This window comes from Pteropus medius, unplaced genomic scaffold (genome assembly GCF_902729225.1).
Source record: "Pteropus medius unplaced genomic scaffold, Ma_sr-lr_union100, whole genome shotgun sequence".
Taxonomy (NCBI): Eukaryota; Metazoa; Chordata; class Mammalia; order Chiroptera; family Pteropodidae; genus Pteropus; species Pteropus medius.
In genome coordinates, this window is record NW_024351073.1 from 499,911 (window position 1) to 520,146 (window position 20,236).

A 20,236-nucleotide genomic window follows, 5' to 3' on the forward strand; every position below is an offset into this window, starting at 1 on the left:
AGGAAGGAAGGAAAGAACTTACAGTCTAGTGGGGTTATAAAGATGCATAAATTGATTACTACAACAGGAGAGGTGCTCACATAATGGGCACCTAGACACATGTGCCACAGCCACCATGTAGTCTAAATATAAATAGAGCTACTGATGACAAACTTATTAGCAGAGAAGTAGCAGAACCACTTGATCCTCTAGAGAAGTAGCAGAACCACCTGATCCTTTAGGTTCTCATCCTGTCACATGGAGTTAGTTATGTGCTTAGGCCAGTCACAGCAGAATAGAACAGACAGTGGGATTCTGCCCCTGAAATACTCTTCATATTTATTAAGAGAGGGGCCCTCTAGTTAACTACACAACAGTAGACTATTCTATGAGGAGCCTACAGAGATTAGTCACTAGAGCAACCTGCTCTTCTGGTGAGTTACTCAGACTTGATGAGCCAGCAACTTGACAAGCTACAAAGAGTAAGTGTATTAACTTCAAGGGCCATTTGAACTTGCTTATTCTTGCTTTGGAACCCAGAGAAAGGCATGGGGATTCAGAGAAGGCTTTCTGGAGGAGGACACTGGAACTGAGTTTTGAAGGAGTTTGCAAGATGAGGAAAGAGAAGAGCATTCTGGTAAAGAGAAGAGCAAGTAAGAAGGAATGGCATGAAGGACAAAGCATAGGCAGCATATTTCTGGAACTGCAAATGGTCCGTTGTGGTTGGATAGCAGATAGAAGTGAGGCTACAAGGCACATGGGTGCCAAATCAGTGCATTGCACAGTTTCTAAGAAGTCAAAACAATGAGGAATTCACCTGCATATATTCTTTCTATTTAGCCTTTATTTGCTGATGTTGGGGTAAAAGAATAATTGAATTACCAATAAAACAAAGATGACAAGTTCTACCTCTTAACTTTAAAAGCTACATGTCTAGGTGTAAACCAGAAATATTCAGATGCATATGTGCAGACAGAACATTCCTACTCCTTGTCTTGATAAAAACAGTTTGCTGGGAGAAGGAGAGAGGAGAGAGACCAAGTAAACAGAAGAAACTTTTAAACCCTGAGAACCTACATAACAGTGGACTATTCTATGAAGAGCCTACAGAGATTAGTTGCTAGAGTATCCTGCTCTTCAGGTGAGTTACTCAGACTTGATGAGTCAGCAACCTGACAATCTACAAAGGGAAGGATATTAACTTGAAGGGCCATCTGAACTTGCTTCTTCTTGCTCTGGAACCCAAGGAAAGGGAACTCCAGAGACAGGAGTCTCCAGAGACAGGGAACTAAGTGGATGCAAAAAAGAACCCAGAGACCACCCCAATATCTTTGTGTAGTGACCCCTGAATCTTTTGTTTCCATCTAGTGAGATATGCCCATCAATAGTATCTTCTCACCCGTTGATTGTCCAATAAAAGTAAAGCCCTCTTGTACTATAAGGCTATGCTTAACTCTTCAAATAGCTCACCCTGAAGACAACTCTGGAAGCTTAGAATATTGTTAAGTTCCTAGGAACTCAGGATACTCAAAGGGGTGGGGATGGTATGGAAAGAAGAATGTCTCCAATGGCCAAAACTGGTAAGGTTTATTTCCCAGATTAGATTATCTAAAGTAAGACTACTATGAGGAGGACCAACCATAATGTGAAATCATGACCAAAACCAATAAGACTTGAAATCCTTTAGTACCTGTAAAAATTAGCATTACAAATTCCTCTTTTAATTTATTTGTTAAAAACACTGAACAACGACAACAAAAATCTTTTACTTTAGAAGCCTACATAATGTATTTTTAAAAGAATTAAATTTCCTTTGTTATAATTTTTACTATTATGTAGTATAAATGTCATCAAATGAGACTCTAAATTCTAAATTATGATATTTTAATCTGTGTTTACTGCACTGACCTTGGTCATTTGGAACAATTTTTTTCCCTGCTGATTATCAGAGTATTAAAAATACTTTAAAAAAAAAGAAAGAAAGAAAAGAAAAGAAACTCCAAATTTCAGAAAAAAACCCACCAAAAAGCAAAAGGAAATCATAGTCATCTTACCACCCCAAAGAACCTGGTCTCCAGGCCTGGGTTGTACACTCATCTGCATTCTGTACCTCATACTGGGAGTCAGGGAGCACTCAGCTGAGGAGCAGTGTCACCCAATCTGATGGTGACAAAATGGAATGGGTGGAAAATCGAGCAGGTCAAGAATAAAGAGTTGCTGAAGGCCTCATATGGGAGGAAGGATGGAGAGGAAATGTTTGTGAGAACTTCCTGGCCATGCTTGGCCCATATTACAATGCACTGGTAAACTCCAGGAAATTCCTGAGCTCGGACCAGATATTCACTGTAGCTTGTTATACAAGCCAGAGGCGTGGGTGTGCTGGGTTAAAAGTCTAGAGGCAATGGAGGGATGAATAGGAAGAGAGGAATTGGCACGGCTGGGAAAATGCAATGGATTTTTTTCGTACCATTGATATTAATAAAACAAGCCTACCACTTGATTTCTGCCCTCCTTAGAAATAATATCCTGTCACTGGGTGTTCCAGTATCTTTGTGAAATTTTATCAAATAAAACTCTTATTGAAACACTAAATATTATTCTGTTCATTTTTCAACCTTGTCATTTTTTTCTCTGTCAGATATGAATTGAACTAAGCTTTGTGATTATTCACCCTATCGCCACTTAAATGACTCATTTACAGTGCATAAACAGAAGTGATTCAGTAAACAAATGATCTGGTTTTTAGACAAAGGATCTGATTTGGGGCTACATTTATTTCTAGCTGGAAATTCTGAGCATCCATGGTGCCTGCCCTGTGCTCTCTTGGAGTAAGTGGGAAAGACTTGATTTGTGTTTTCCTATGAATCAGGAGGTTCTAAACTTGGTTCAAAATCATTGAAACTTAAAAATTATGCCGCAGGGTTTTATCTCCCAACGGTACCCATTAATTATTTGATCCACATTCCTTGCATCATAGCAAGATTTCAAAATTGCAAAATAGGAATTTTTCAAAGGAACACTGAAAACTAGTTGTAAACACTTGAAAAACACTTAGTTGAATTCACGACTCAAGAGCAACTTTATGTTTTTTGTATTCATATCACTTTGGTAGGAGTGGGCAAACTGTGTCACCTTGGCTACCTTCCTTCTTTTTGTGTATTATTAATTCATTTCCACTTTCATTCATCATTCATTCAACAAGGATTCTATGTGCCTTGGTACTGTGCTCTGGCCTGGAGATAAAAGGGTAAATACAAATGGTCACCATTCTACTTCTCGGAACTTTTAGTCTGGTGAAAACAGGCATTAATAAAAATATCACAAACAACTGCATTTTAAGTATTAAATATTATAAAGGAGAACGACAGCATACCATGAATGTGTATAATGTAGGTATCTAACCTAGTCAGATGAATCAGAAAACATTCCCTTAATGGTAGGAAGTGAGTCAAGATCTGCAAAATAGGCAGGATTTATCTAGGCAAAGACATGCAGCAAAGAGAACAGCATGGGTAAAGGCCATGTAGCCAGAGGAGTATCTTGAGTTCAAAGATCTGAAAGAAAATCTGAGCAGCTGGAGCGAGAGAGCCAGGGGAAGCATAATAGGAGACAAGGCTGAGAAGGGAAGAAAAGGCAAGATGGGAAGGGTTTCCTCTCAAAAACACCCCTCTCACTCTCTCTCATTTTCCCCTTACCCAATGCTTTCAACTGAAGGGCTCTTCATTCTCAGAACACAGAACTTTCCCTAATCCATTATACTCACTTAAAATTTCCTCCCGTCTCCATCACCCATGATTCAATTTTCAAGGTCCTGCTCAAATTCCATTTTCTCCATGAATCTTTCAGTGATACCTCAGAGTTATGCTTTCTCTCTATTTCCATGAACTTTGCATTTTTGTTAGCATTTATCATATTTCAGGTTACCTCATCCATTTTTTTTTAACATTTATTTCTCCCTTTCCAAATTGTATGCATTATGTACCTACATGGCAGGAATCATATCTTGTTCATTTCCTATGAGAAATAGCATAGATGGTATGTCTAATAAATTCTTATCGAATTCTGTCAACACCAGGTTGCTAGAGAAAAAAAGGCAAAGACATTCCTTCATGTACTTTCTTTTAAAGATTTTTTTTGTTTGTTTAAAAAAAAAATGACACCAGAGAACAACAAAAGAAGTATGATATAGGTAGACTGCAAATAATTTTCTAATATTTGTAAAATTAACCTCATTTTAAAGAAGAAAGGTACCACATGAAGTCCAGATAAAAACTTCCTGCTGTTTAGGGGCATGTTATTACAATATTTTAGAAAACTCCAAACAGTGTAGGTGAAGATTTCATTGTGAAAGTAGGGAATTATTCTTTTCAATGATTATCACGGCAAAGAAAGACACAGCAGCATCATTGCTAAGTAAAGCAGATGGGAGAAAAGCTGAGAGAACACAAAAAAGAGAAATTGCAAAAGATAAGTATGGTTTTAACAACCTTTTGAAACCCTGGGATATTAAATTTTATACTGAGGCAGAGTGGTATAAGCTAAAACAAAATTGAGAGAGACAAAAATTATGAAGAATAATGCACAGTATCCACTGACAGGTTTTTATCCTGGGATCCACAGATCATTTTGAGGAGTCTGTATGCCAATTTTGCATCTGTGCGTATTTTCAGGGGTTCATTAAAGTTAAGAAGCTCTGTATGTGGCATAATTTTCTACCTATTTAATCAAATATATGGTCTATTATTTACTTTTGAATACATCAGTTTAAAAACAGTGTGATATAGTTGTGTCTATTATCTAGTTCTAATTGATATTCTAATGTAGTCATTCACAGAATATGTAGGTCAAAACTATTTTCATGATAAAACTAAATGATTATTTACCTTTTTTACTGTGTTGACACTTGCACTGATATTGCAAAAACAGTGGTTGGTTAAACTGCTGGCACCTCAGTATGACTCAAGGCAGAAGTCGCTAAGGTAACAGCAGTAATTATATTCTTCACTGCCACGCACTCACAGGAAAACAAAACCAAACCAGCTTTACTTAAGGATGATCTTGATGAAGTAGTAAAGAACAAAAATAAATTAATTTTATTAAATCTTGACCCATGAGCACACAAATTTCTAATATTTTTAAGAATAAAATGGGCAGTTCAAATAAAGCACTTCAGCAGCATACCAATATACGATGACTGTCTCAAGAAGAGTACTTATACAATTTTTGAATCTTGAGGTAAGCTACTTCCTCATGTAAAAGTTTTACTTGAAAGAATTACTGAGACAAACTATGGTAATTTAGATTATCACTTTACAGATTTTAGATTATCACTTTACAGATAACTGACAACTGACAAGTTTACAAATGAAAACTAGAACTTCGGAAAATATGTATCTGCCACCATGAGCATGACAGCTTCCCATTTTTAAAACTATTTTGATGAGATCATTGCTGATATTAACAAGTGAAGAAAATTTTTTGTGTTGTATCAAATATGTCAACATTTGAAAGATCTGTGTAACACAATGAATATTTTCCAAATGAATGATGCTCGATGTGACAGAATCATGCACACTACCGCCTGAGTCACAACTAATTGCAATGAGAATTAACACTGGACTCAAAGGCCGCTCACTCCAGACCAGTCATGAGGAAGACTAGCAGGCTATCTGAGGCATAAAGTAAAAAACCTATCCAGTGATGCTTTATTCTGAATACTGGCCAATTAATCAAATCATAATGTTTAAATGTGACAAAAGGGACAGAGGAAGAAGCATAAGTCAGAGTCTCAGACAGAAGCCAATAAGCAGAAGTCTTCAAAGATAGAAACAGGAGCAACAGATGGAAGTAGAAAGAGAAAGGAGGTAATGAGTGGGAGAATCACACATACATATATGACTGGGCATAGAATAGGAGCAGAAACTCTGAAGGGACTGACAAGAAAACTGAGTCAATGGCCTGGGGCTTCCATTAGGTTATTATTAGGATACTCATCTTGCTGTGGCACATTAAATCACATTTTAATCCTTGTATTATATTTTAAGTTATAAGAAATCTTCACCTACGTAATAATACTCTTTTCTGCCAACTGAACTGAAGAAAAGGTAAACCCCACCTGATGATCTTGGATACCTCATTTTACCAGACAAGAAGGTCAAAAAAAATCTATCATGTTTCCTTTTATGACTCAGCTGTTACATGGCATAAAGTTAAATCTAGTTTCAAAAGTGGGAACAATTTTATTCTTTGATTCTGATAAAATATTATATTTGTATAAGGATTGCATATGGCACTTCATTTTTTTAATCTTTAATTGTTCTGCTTTAATATAAGTTTGATATTTTAAGTTTCTTCTTTGAAAACAGACACAATATACACTTCAAGTAGCCATGTGGGAGAGAGGGAAATTACATATTTCATATCAGGTCATGGTGCAGAATTTTTTGACAAAGTTGATAGACATAAAATAAAACATCATTGAGTAACAGCATGTGCAAAAGACAGCAGATTTATTTATATATTTAGAAAACCACACTGCTCATTACGATGAGGCCAAGAGTGGTCAAGAATGGCCAAGGAAACCATTTCCTTACATAGCAAATCAAAACGCTTGATATTGGGAAATGGAAAGGTATAGGTTCATACTGGCTGTGACTCCTATTTATGTAACTTTTTGTAAAATCAGCTATTGTAAATAGTAAAAATGCAAAAACTAAAATGTGAGACTAAATGTAAAGTAGCTGCATAAGTACATTAAATAGTGCTTGACTAGATTAGAACTTTGTCACTTAATGTAGACATTATCAACTCTAAAATTTTCTCCTTGGTAATCTGTGAACTATTAATAATATACAACCTCAACTAAGAGCATTTAATGTCTGGAAATTTCCAGATGATCTATATAGACCAATGCAGCAGTAAAATTAAACCCCCTAAATCTCAATTAATCAGAATTCTTAAGGAATAATTATATCTGTTGCTTTTAATTTTTTCTATTAACTAAGAGTTCACCAATTAGTCCATTCTGCTTCAACTCTTTGAAGCTAAAAATATCTATAATGTATCATGTTGGGCATCAATTTTCACTACAGTAAGGGGAGAATCTTTGACAGAACATAAACGTTATAACTGAAGGCGAAAGAAAAAAATTCCTAACTTACCACAGACAGTTTTGTAAAACAATCATCACAGTGCCGTGCCCACAGTAAATAGGCTTTGTGCATTTAAAATTACTATTAGTATTAATATAACGATTGGCCCATCCATCGTAGATTGCAGAAAGACTACTAATTGATTGAAGAGTTCCTTTATTTTTCAACCCAAGTTTGTTTTTTTCTATTATAAAGTTTTTCATATTCATTGCATAATTTTTTTAAAATAAAAATTAAAAAGTAACATAAATACATAAATAGCAGGGCAACCTTTAGCTGTGTTTCGGGAAATTGAGGTTTTAAAATTTCTTCTTTCCTTTAAAAAGTACAAAACATTTCCAAACATATTCATCATCTATCTGCACAACAATTTGGTGTAATAAAGGGCAGTTACTGTTCCCAGTGCATAGAAGAAAAAAACATTCAAAGGTTAACTGACTTTCCTACTTGGCAAGAACAAAACTAGAACCTCTGTCACTTGAATCTCTCACCATGTGGCTTAAGACCATTTTGCTACCAAACAATATTAATTACTAATCACTAAAACATTCATGCACATTGATTACCACATGAATTAATTTAGGTCCTTAAAATGTGATGGGGAAGCATTTCTCACCTCCATCTCCTAATGATTAAAAGCCCTGATTAGCCAAGATGTGCTCTTAATTTCAAACTAAATTTTCACTAACGATACCCTCTGACAATATCATTTAACTCTGAAACAGTAATAAAACTAAAATAAATGGATATAGTCTTGCGAACAAAACTAGAAAAACATAATATCCTACAATCAGTCAGCCCTCCCTAGAGTATCCTGCTCACAAATCAACACAGAACTGGCTTCTGGTGGTAGTCATGGAGATAGTAAGAGGGATTGAATTTAGTATATACTTTGGAAGTAGAGCTGGCTGGTTTTGCTAATGAATTAGGTGTGAGAAAAAGAGGCTAAATCCCAACGTTTGGGTCTGAGTGGCATGAGGAATGTAAAATTATTTTCAGAGACGAGGAAAACAGAAAGAGCAGGTTTGAGGGGAATAAAACAAAGAGAATTTGGTTTTGAAAATGTTAAGCTTAAAGTGCTTCATATCTATTTAGGTAGAGATATATAGGCAGTTACATATCTTAGACTGAGACTCAAGGGAGTGATCGGGGCTAGAGATAGAAATGTGGGAGTCATCTAGATGGCAGGAACTAGATGAAATCACTAGATAAAGAGTTCAGATGGAGAAGATTTATGAGAACTGAGAATTGGAAACACTGAGTCAAAGGATCCCATACAAAAGATTGTACAGTCAGGAAGAGGGTAGGAATATAGTGTAGTGTCCCACAAGTCAAGGAAAGAAAGTATTTCAAGACATGTTCTCAAAATAATGTGCAATTCTTTCAAATGCTACTAAGAATTCAAATATGATGACTGAGATTAAACCACTGGATTTTGCAACATGATGTTCATTAATGACCCTAAAAAAATAAGATCTCTATTGAAAATACAGTGTTAATTGAAATGAGTTGAGAAGAGATGTGAAGTGAGAAATTGAAGAAAGGAAAAATAACCAGTTCTAGCACCTTTGTCAAATAGTAGAGCAGAGAAACAGGACAGTAGCTGGAAGGGCATATGGGTCAGGCTTTTTGGTTTTGATTGATTTTATTCATTTAGTCTGATTTGGTTTGTTTGCTTTGTTAAATATGGGATATAGTACAGCATGTCTGGATACTGTTGGGAATAATAGAGAGGCGAAAATTGTTGGTATAGAAGCAAGGAGGAATAACTCCAGGAGAAAAGTCCTTGAGTAGAATGGCATCAAATGATGTATCAGCCATAGTTGGAGGCAAGATAATTCATCCACTGTAATAGGAAAGAAGGTAGAGTACCAGTATAGATGCAGATAGTTTTATAAATTTTGGTGGTAAAAAAATGAGGAAAATCAATTCTGCTTACCTCTATTTTATTAATAAAATGGGAAGAAAAGGCATCAGAGTGATTTGGAAGAAAGAGAAGTTGGAAGTAAGAGAAGAGGAGGTATGAAAAGTGGTCTTGGAGAGTGGAGAGATGAACTGACTAAGGACAATTGTAGTATTGCCATATAGTGCTTGGGAACTGTAGCATGTTTCTGTTTTCTGAGCCATCTTCAACTATTCAGCCATAAGCTCAGAGGATGCAGACTGTTGGATTTAACCAAGATTGGGGTTTGCCAGTGAGTATGATGACAGGAGAGAAAAGCAGCAGAATTAAGAGTGTATGAAGAGGAGCAATTATAGTAATGATGATGGGATCTAAACTGGATAAGGATGGAATTAAGTACATATGCAGATTAATGGGAAAAAGAGTAGTAAACGCCTTAGAAATATCAGCCTGTTCAAGTATAGGAAACTCTATACTCCTTATCCCCCTGTCTCCAATGTTACTATAATTATTATAACATAAAGTTTCTTAGGAATGTTAAATATCACATAATATATAAAAACAGTCTACATTAAACTGATATTAATTTGGTGGAAACTCAGTTAAAGTTATACAGTTTATAGATAAATCTCTATAAACTTTCACTACTGTATTCCAAAATCTAAATTAGAGGAGAGTCCAGTAAAACCAGAATTGCCTGTTGCATTTGCTTAGTATCTGAATCTTTTCTGACTCACTGCTCTCGAACTCTATAACCAAATGAAACCCCAAGCACTTTTGATTCTTTTTTTCTATAATGCTTGCCTTATTTGTATTACTTCCCTTTCATGTTCACCTCAGACCCATAAATATATCATCTCTACCTAAAGACTCTCAGTTTACATTGTTTTGCAAGATTAACCTTCAGACTCCCTTACTCATGTTCTATTTATAACCTAAAAGTGTCTCAAAGACAGCTAACCTTGCTTTATTTTATGCCCCAATGCAAACTTATCACATCTATGCAATACTTACCAGTTAATCTGGAATTTCCTATGCTTTTATATTGTTTTACTTCTTTGCCTGTCCTCCCTGTTTCTTTTCCATACCCCATCCTTTGTATGCTAAACCTGCCCCTGGAATATTCAGAGGTCCCACTGTGTATTTAGCCAGCTGTGAGGGAGAGACCTGGAGAACCCCAGGCACCAAGGGACTACAACTAGCTGGCAAAGTTATTTTTTGGCAGCCTTGGTTTGGATACACTTCACAGGCTGTTTCCTGTGAATTGGGCAGAAATTGCTCTTTTGCAAATCTCCCTCCTAGTCAGCTGCTCGTTGGCTGGCCTCTGCAAATTGGAGCAGGGTCCTTCAGAAGGCGGTAGACGTTTGCTTGGGAATCATTTGCTAAAGCAGAGGATAGTTGTGATTTTGTGAATGCAGAACCCAAGACCAACCAACTTCCTTTTCTTCTTTCAAACATATGGAATATAAAGAAAAAAATAACTTTGTTGATTTAGCAAACCTTATTTGTCACCCTTTTTTCTTCTCAAAAAAAAAAAAAACACTTTTTAAAAGAAAAAAATGCCTTTGTTCATTTAAGCTATGGTGGTTTGACAGCATAGTTGAAACAGCTGGTGACCTAGCTAAATCCTTCAGAAGGCTTGGCCAGTGGGAGAAGCAAATATATAAGATAACAAAATATTGATATTTTTGTACAACATTCTGGAGCTGATTATTAGATTGATAGGATAAAAAATGTGGCCAAATGCCAGGCTATAAACTCTTCTTCTGTACTGGAGAACACATACTCTAAAGGCCTAAGGAAGTATCAGGAAACCTGCTGACTGTTCAGGCTCTAAACAAGATACATTTCTTTGCACCTTTTTTCCGTAGTAAGATAAAATGATGGCCTAGGGAAGATGAAATGCAAAGATGTTGGTAGGTGGCCTCTTGTGTATAGGAGATGCTTCAGAGAGGCTGCAGACTGGGCCCTCTGATGTATGCCACTACTTCCTCCTCACATGATCACAGCAAGAGCCCAATCAGTCAGTCAAGCTAAACCCTTCCTTGTTTCAGGGCAGAGAGAGGTCAGTGTGACTCAGGAAAGAAAGTTGCCAAAGAAAATGTGAAAACAGACCCAATGGAAAGGATTGCAAGAACTGAAGGAAATCACATCAGGGCTCATGAGGTTGACAGAGTAGCCCACAGAATGTATAAAGTTCACCACTTTCTCACTGGCAGTTTAAGTGCAATTCAGAGCAAAGTGTCAGTCCAGTGAAAATGGCATGAGTTGGACCTCTAACCCTTTGCCTTCCACAAAAATAGAATGTTCTGCAAACTCTGCATTTTGTCCCCTGTTATACTTGGAATCTCTAAGAAGGAATGTCAATGAGCATATTATTAGGGAATTTTGTTGGTAGAAAAAAGTGAGAAATCCATTTGTTTATTTTTCTTATTATGCTTTTTAAAGGCTCTACTAGCATAGACTAAGCTCAACAAAATTGGTAGTGTCTGGGAGCCCAAGGCAGCTGGAATGAGTGGATGACAGCAACCAAGAGAAGAGAATTATACTAAAAAAAAAAAAAAAAAAAGCTAAAGAATTCTTTATAGAACTTTCCCTTAATCTATTGGTGAATACTAAGGTGTACATATGTAAGGTGAAACTCCATGTTGCAAGGCAAAGAACTACCCAAGATCTATAAACTGAACAATTTCCAGAACTCATACATGATTGGGAGACATATGACTTCTGAACAGAGTGGGAAAACCTTACTGAATAGTTGGGACATTCAGTAGTGACCCCAGTAAGCACATTCCTTAGTAGTAGGACTAAATTAGACCTAAATTAGCCTTAAAAGGCTTAAAACTAACTTAAAAGTCCAAATTGTTTCACAAAAAGCTTTAATGTATGCCCTTAAAACATAAAAACTTTTTAAATGAAGACAATAAAATCCAGATCCTCCACAGTGTAACACATTACGATGTACACCATCCAATATAAAATTACTAGGCATGTAAAGAAGCAGGAGAAAAGTTGTACAATAGAAATAAGCTCAGAAATGACAGAGATGATGGCATCACCAGACAGACTTTAAAACAATGATTAGAAATATGCTCAAAGACTTAAAGAATGTATATGGAAAAAAGAAAATATAAAAAAGAAACCAAATGGAGTTAAAAGTATTTTAAAATTATTGTTAAATATTCAAATTTAAAATAAGAAATTAAATGGAAGATTTTAGCAGTAGATTATACCCCACTGAAGGCAATATCAATGAACTTGAAGATATAGCAGTAAAAACTCTGCAAACTGAAGCAGAGATCAAAATAGATGGAAAAAAATTAACGAATCCTCAGTGACCAATAACATAATACAAATAACATATGATTTGAATCCCAGAAAAAATGGGATAGCATAAAAGATATTTAAAACATACCTTCTGAAATATTTCCAAATGATGAAAACTGTGAACCCATAGATCCAAAAATAATCAAGAAAAGCAGAATAAACATGAAGAAAATCACATCAAGGTACACAACAGTCAAACAAAGAAAAGCCAGTGATAAAGAGAATCATTTTTAAAGCAGCCAAAGGAAAAAAATATATTAAATACTGGAAGAAAAGTTAAGAGTAATTGCCTTTTTTGTTGGCAGAAATGATGAAAGTCAGAAGACATTATATCATTATTGAGGTCAGTATAAACCAAATAGAAAAATAAGGAATATGAGAAAGATCACTACCTTTTTAATAATGGCTGTTAATCTTTGAATAGTTTCTATGGAGTTGTAGAACAATAAATATACACCAATGCCCAATTCACCTCACTCAATGAGGTCCTCTACTTAACATTTCTTCTTTTGCCAATGATAACAATCTCATCATGGTTCCCTAAGCTTTATATCTTGGGTTGTCCTTTCTGTTTAGGGTCTTTTATCTTTCACAGTCAATCAATTTTGATGATACTCCCTTTGTGACAGTTTTGACATTTATTCCTTACATTTAATGCCTGTAGCTACTATCCTAGCCAAGGGCTTCCAAATGATTTCTCTGAGTGTTTATGGCTAACAAATGGCCTATTGGCTTTTAGTTTCTGCGAACTGTTTTGCCCACAACAATCTTATCTTTTAAAAATATTGCCATATATAAAAATGTAGAATATACAAATTAGGAAACTTTACTATTCAACTATTTTTTCACTTGTAAAAAGCAGTTAGTTATAGTATCAACTACATTTAGATTTCAATAAAGAATAATAAAGTCATGAATTTAACCAACTTAGCACAGCACACAGTAAGTGCCCCATACATGTTAACTTTTATTATTATTATTTTATTCTAGCAGTTTTTATGTCAATTTGCCAGGTCATGGGAGCAAAGAAGCCTGGGAATTATCATGGTTCAGGTTGCAGAGGCTGACCACCTCCCCTCATTCCTTCCTTTAAGCAGAAAATTAATCAAATCATGCCAATTTTGTCTTCTCAGCTACCTGAATGTGTGATACATACATCCATGATCAATACCTCCATTTAACCCTCCTTCATCATATGCTATCTCAGCCTAGGCCCTGAATTGTATTAGTTATCTAAATTTGTACCTCAAAATGTTGCTATCTTTTCTGAATATTCAGTCTGCTCATTCCTTGCAGCAGCCTCTCTTCTCATGTTTTTATAAATCTACTCATTTATTCAACAAATGTCTACTGGATGTTACATTAGTCAATGTTCTCTGGAGAAATGGAACCAAAAGAATACATATAGATACATAGAAAGAAATTTATCATGAGGGATTGGTTCAAGTTGAATGGCCCCAAATCCAGGAGCACCAGTGCCCAAGGGCAGGAGAAGATATCATTTCCCAGCTCAAGCAAAGAGAGAGCAAAGTTGACCTTCCCTTACCTTTTCATTCTATTCTGGCCCTCACCAAATTGGATGATGCCTACATGCATTGGTGGGGGCCATCTTCTTTACTCAGTCTACTGATTCAAATGCTAATCTCTTTTTGAGACACCTTCACAGAAATATCCAGAAATAATGTTTTACCAGCTATCTAGGTATCTCTTGGTTAGTCAAACTGATATGTCAAATTAGCACATAAAATCAACACTGTGGTATAGCAGTGAACGAGACAATATGTTACACAGCTTCCATAGGCTGACCCCTAACAGTGGCAAGAATAAGATGATCACTACAATTTTGCTTTCTGTAATAGCAACATTATTGCTGAGGATTTTAACCATCAGGTATTAAGGAAACTAAAATTAAGCAATTGTGGTTTTTTGGTGTCCTCATATATCATTAAACAATTAACATCTCTCTCTTTTTTTGGCTTACATTGTGTATCTTTCAAAAGAAGTGTTGTATTTCAATTTCAGCTAATGAATTGTCACACGATGATAAATGATATGCCACGACATTCATTATGAGGTTCAGCAAAATTAAATTTGTATATATTATATGTTTAAATATTTAAAAGTTGTAAATCAAGCAAATAAACGGCTAAATACAATATGTTTTATTCTCATTCTGGAATATCCTTCATGACAGTCTAGAAGATCGAGTTCAGATTCCTAATATTTTTATTCCTTGGAGTTCGGTGCCTAACCCAAAATCTGGGAAGAGCTGCCAGTCCATAGGCCTGTCCCGTGACTACGGGCCTGCCATTCCATTTCTCTTACCATCTCATCCTTTTTCTGCACTGTAACAGACTTAACACACAAGAATGTGGACATTTCGGCCTGCATATCCGAGGTCTATGCACGCCCCCAACTAACAGCCACCTATTGGCCACTGTTTGGACTGAAGCACATACATACCAGGGATGTAGTCTGCCCTTGGGAGACTTGTTGAAAAGGTATGTACAGGCTCCGGTGAGTTTGATGCTTTAGGGAAGAGAATCCCAGGCTTCCAGGTACTCAGAGCACAGTCTGAATTAAGGAAAGCACAGGTAGGACTATCCCCTTGATCTTGCAGATTCTCACCCCTTGGAGAGGGCAATGGTTGGAGGAGAACTGCAGCAATACCTTCTAATTCAAGGCCCAGGGTCTACGGGCAATATTTTTTTCTAATACTGTATCTTAAATTTCAAAAACTATGCTCTCCAGCATTATATCCTTAAGAATTGGTTAATCTCTTCATCAGAGATTCTGAGATAGATTTGGAAATTATTTCTCTTGGAATTAAACTCAAGGGAAAAAAAGAAGAGAGGGGAAAAAAGAGGATAAAATTCCAAGGGACCTCAAACAAAGTGGTGAAAATATTTGAATGTTCACTGATTGATAATTTCTTTGAGTTTACTATGAGTAGTATAATGAATTAATTAGTAAACTCACAGGACTATCCTGGTCACTACCAAGCTTTTACAATATCTTTCCCTTCTTTAGATTTTCCTCCTCTTTTCAAGATCTTTTGCTTCATATATTTGTGTACATCTTTAAATGTCTGAGTATTTTCCTCAAATTAAGGCTGTTTCTACTATCATTGAAAATACTGAATTTTAACAATTATATTCTGTTTAGTTGCATTACCTAATTTATGTAGAAATAGTGACATCAGTACTTAGGAGGAGAGAGTTCGACTGATCTGTAATAACAAAATTGAATTTTCATACACACCACACACACACACACACACACACACACACACCAGTTAAAACCAATCTATTTCAAAGAAAACATAAAAGTTTTTTTTCCCTCTCCTTTAGTTAAATAGGACTGTGCTATTCAAAGAGGAGCTGTTTCTTATTTTTAAACTATGACAATTTTGGCCTAATCATATACAAAACTTTTATTAAGTAGTCACATCAGGATAGATTGTATATCTAATATTAAAAAGTTCTGTTCTGTCCTCAAAGAGCTAATGTTATAAAAGTTAAAAGAAGAAGAAGAGCATAAACAAACATTAACAGGCATGGCTTCAAACTCAGCAGAAACTGTATTATAGTTTCCTTTTCTGCTCTCTCCCTTACTGTGTACAAACAGATTTTTGGCATGTGAAATCATGTCCTTGTTTAAACTGACAATTTGAGAAAGTGGTTCATCCCAGCTCTACCTCTTTCAGACCTAGAGATAGTCCCATCTTGGGTGGCCTTCCCATCAGAAAAGTGTCTCAGACAGAAGACCAGAGCTTGCCCTGTAAACTATAGCACATTCCAGAGGCAGCTTTGAGATAAATCCATCTCTGACAGCTGGAATATTAGTTAATTCAGAGTGACATGGATTCATGGGAGTCATGAATTTCAGGCTCCATGGTGAAGGAAAAAAAGAGAAAACTTGTTTAATGCTTCACAAAGCATGGTATTTAACATTTTTAGCCCTGGTGGGAGAGAAGTAATGGGGAGAAAACCATCTAGAGTGTATGATATGGCATGTAGCTCTCACTTTTCTCCCTATGCACAAGGAATGGAATTGCCTTCTAATATCTGTGAGAAGTTTCGGTAAAAGGAAAAATAATTTCGAGATGTAACAGTAGCCCCTCCCAGGCATAAATCGGTGATGAATTTATTTACATTGATCTCAAATATAACATGCCTAGAAATAGTGAAAACACTGTTCTCCACGTTCATGTCTCCTCAAATTGGTCCTAATTAAACCTCTAGCTGGGCTAAAAGCTGGTATGTATTTTCCAGCTCATGCCTTTAATAAAACCACGATGTATTGTTATTGACAGAATTTTAGAGGGAAACACAAACCTCATACCAGAGGGCCTGAATGTAAGATTCTAGGAGGATGAGGACTGAAAGAAAAGCTAGAGATAGAAGGAGTGTATAATCTAGAAGGGAGAATATGGTCTCTGTCCTCTGGATAACCATCAGGTAATTATATCTGTGAGGGCTTACAAGCAGAAACTCAAAAACATTCCCATTGAAAGCTTTATGACAACTGGCTCACAAGTAGTGTTGCCTTAGAGTCCAGGAAGAATGTGCAGCATAAGCCTGGGAGGAGGGTTGGTCCATACTGCGGGATAGACTACTGTCTGGTTCTGGTTGCTTTGGGTCTCCAGAAAACACAGCACCACTCTCGCACTTCTAGGCTACAAAGAATTCATGAGAGACATGGTCATAGAAATTATCGTAGGAATGAGGCACAGATACTAACTTCTTACCAAATATCCATTTGCTCTCCACATTATCCAGTCTCATTGCAATTAAGTGAGAATATATGACTACTGGTCAATGCTCTGTGAGCAGAAGTGACCTGTTTACTTTGGGGCCGAAGCATTCAAGAGCTGGTGCAAGATCTTTCAGTATTTCTTTTCCTGAGCTAATGACCCTTGAGACCACTGGGTGAGGCAGCATGGTGTTCCCGCAAAATAAACAACATGGGTATGGACATAATCCACAAACACCATGCAGACCGAATCAATAGTTTTAATGGAAGATAATTTCCTACACTTACATGACCTTTGGAATAATAGCTTCTTCGCATTTTTTAAAATGTTTTTATAACCTACATAATTAGTCCTACACAATAGTTTAATTTTTCCTGATTTTAAAATTTCTGTAAAAGAAATAAAGCTATAAATATCCTTTTGTGTCCTGTTCTTTTCATAGAATGTTGTTAGGAGATCCCCCATGTAGTTGTGTATAGCTGTAGTTAGTATTCTTTGGTATGAATATATCACAATTTTATTCATCCCACCGATGATGAATATTGGTTTCCAGTTTGTTTAAAGTATTATGAACATTTGACAAGATGTGGCAAGAACTTAAATATATACGAACTAAAACTAAAATAGAACAATTTTGGAACAATATTTTATTGCATTACTGAATCTAGACTGACAATATTTCCAAAACATTAATAAAGAAATGAACCGAAGCAATTTTAAAAATTATGTGTTCACCACCCAAGATTAGATTTCCTTCTATCACCAAAAATTTGACCCCTTTATACTCCTTTCTACTCCACTCTCCCACTTCCCCCTGGTAACCACTAATCCACTTTCCGTGTCCATGAGTCTCTGTTTCTCATGTTCGTTTGTTGCTTTCAGTTTTATATTCCGCATATGAGCGAAATTATATGGTTTTCGCCTTTTTCTGCCTGACTTATTTCATTTAGCATGATGATCTCAAGATCTATCCATGTTGTCGCAAATGGCAGTATTGTTGAATTGTACACTTGCAACTTATTTGATTTTATCAACCAATGTCACTCCAAAATTTTTAATTAAAAATTAAATAAAAATAAAAATAATTGGATGTATCCTAGAAATCATTTAGTTAAATCTTTTACTTAATAGATGAGGAAACAGAAATCCAGGGATGATTTGATTTAGTCATAATGACATAATTAAAGACAGTCAGGATAAAAGCCAGCTCTCCAACTTTGTTAACAGAGAATTCTCTTAACTTTTTATGTTGCTAAATTTCTCCACCAGCTACCCAGTATCCTGTAAGTGGTAAAGTGTCAAAAATCATCTAGAAAATTCCTGATAATCTATCCAAAGGGATCAGTCAAAAGCGAAAAACATTGGTGTTATATTTTTAAAAATAAACTTTAAATAACGTTTTGGGTATCCATTTACTACAAAAGAGGTGACATTACAAATACTTGAGGCAATCCTTTGTGGATTTTAGATGTAGAAAATTTGTTATAAAATTATAGAATGATTTTTTTGCTTTAATTTCTTTTAATTTGTTTTTCATTACATCTTTCCCAATCATTTGCTATTTAAGAAACAAAACAAATTAAACCAAAATTGTTTCCTCAATATATAAAAAGTTGACCATAAATTGGGAACCAAAATCAAGTTTTCTTTTGCTTCAAAGAATGAGAATGCAGAGGAAGAAAAGCCATTCCAGGAGAAACATTCTGGGTGGCATCTTGGAAAATAATCTCTATAAAGTTCTGTGCAATTAAAAAAAATAACTTCCTTCCTTCCAGTTTGAAATTTCAACATTTTTAGAAAGAGAAATTAAAATGTTCTGCTACTTACACTAAGTTCTGATACAAAAAATAGACATACCAATGTAAATGTCATGGCTTGGGATAAATACGATATGCATCAGATTATTTCTGCATTCTTTGCACTAGATCTTATAACTTGATACTCAGCATTGACCATGAGGTTCATCTTTTCCTTTTTAGTATGACATAGAAAGACAATGTGTATGTAAATTGTGAGTTAAGGGGAGGGATATCGAATGAAAGAAACACATGCAGAAATCTATAGGTATCAATGGGCAAGGTGCTGGCAAAGCCATTGACAATATAAGGGGCTTAGCCAGTGGATCTTTTTTCTCAAAAACATTTTCACTATGTGTCTCTAGGCAGTGTTGGAAATTTTATATTCTACTACATGTGTTTTTTCTTTATTTGGTTTTGGTTTGGCTTACTTCTAAATAAAATTTTATTTCCTTTCAATTCTTACCTTGAAGTTAGACTTTTCAAACAAAAATATACTTTACCACTTTATTTTCTAAAGCGTCTGAGATACAGAGAAGAACAGAAGTTTTATCTTTCTTAAAACATGCCTTATTTACTTGCAATGTAAATTTCTTAATTGTTTTTAGTTAATCAACCGGTATAATCATTATTACCAAATTACATGGCTAGAATCCATTGGACATGTGTTTGTATTATGTGATTTGACTTTCTGCATTAAATGGCTATTTTAGAAATGATTTGGAATTTATCTAGATGGTTGAGATATGCTTTATGTTTTCAGTTGCACTTAAAATATTGGTCCCTTTTAATAAATAGAAAAAGAAAATATCTAAACAATGAACTTGAACTCATCAACACATAATGTCAGTCTATTATCCTACAAGTCAGGTAAACTTGAAGCTCATAGAGATACGAAGAATAGAAAGAAACAAGAATGTAATTTATAATTCAATGCAAACTGCCACAGTTTAAGGGAATATATTATTTGTGAATATGAAAAAGTACAATACAATCTATTGTATGCTTTTATATTCTTCAGATGAATATCTAATGCTTAAATCCTAAAAATGCTTTAATAATGATGTACTCATAAAATAAGGCTTATGCTATATGGAACAACCAGGGATAAAAGCTGTAGCAAAAAATATGACATTGAATTTTACTAATTTTACTGTCAATAAAGGTATTTTCCATAGAGACTAAGTGATATACATAAAGCTGTATGGTACCAATCAAGTAAACTGTAAATGTGTGATATTGTTATGAAGGAAATAAAATGGAGTATGTGAATTCTATATAGTGAGGGAACAAAATCAAAAGGGGTTTCAGTGTAGAATCATCG

General features: G+C 35.3%; 1 protein-coding gene across 12 annotated transcripts in view; it reads right to left on the reverse strand.

Moving 5' to 3' along the window:
* The window catches only part of FBXO4 (F-box protein 4), a 394,712-nt gene that overhangs the window by 254,074 nt on the left and 120,402 nt on the right, over positions 1 to 20,236 (reverse strand). The window contains exon 7 of one of the 12 annotated variants that reach the window (XM_039842569.1): positions 16,895 to 17,038. The exons of the other annotated variants lie outside the window; for them this stretch is intronic. Coding sequence (XP_039698503.1) covers positions 16,910 to 17,038 — 129 coding nt within the window. The 3' untranslated portion in view covers positions 16,895 to 16,909. Of the gene's footprint in view, positions 1 to 16,894; positions 17,039 to 20,236 lie in introns of those variants that run through there. 12 annotated transcript variants of the gene reach the window in all.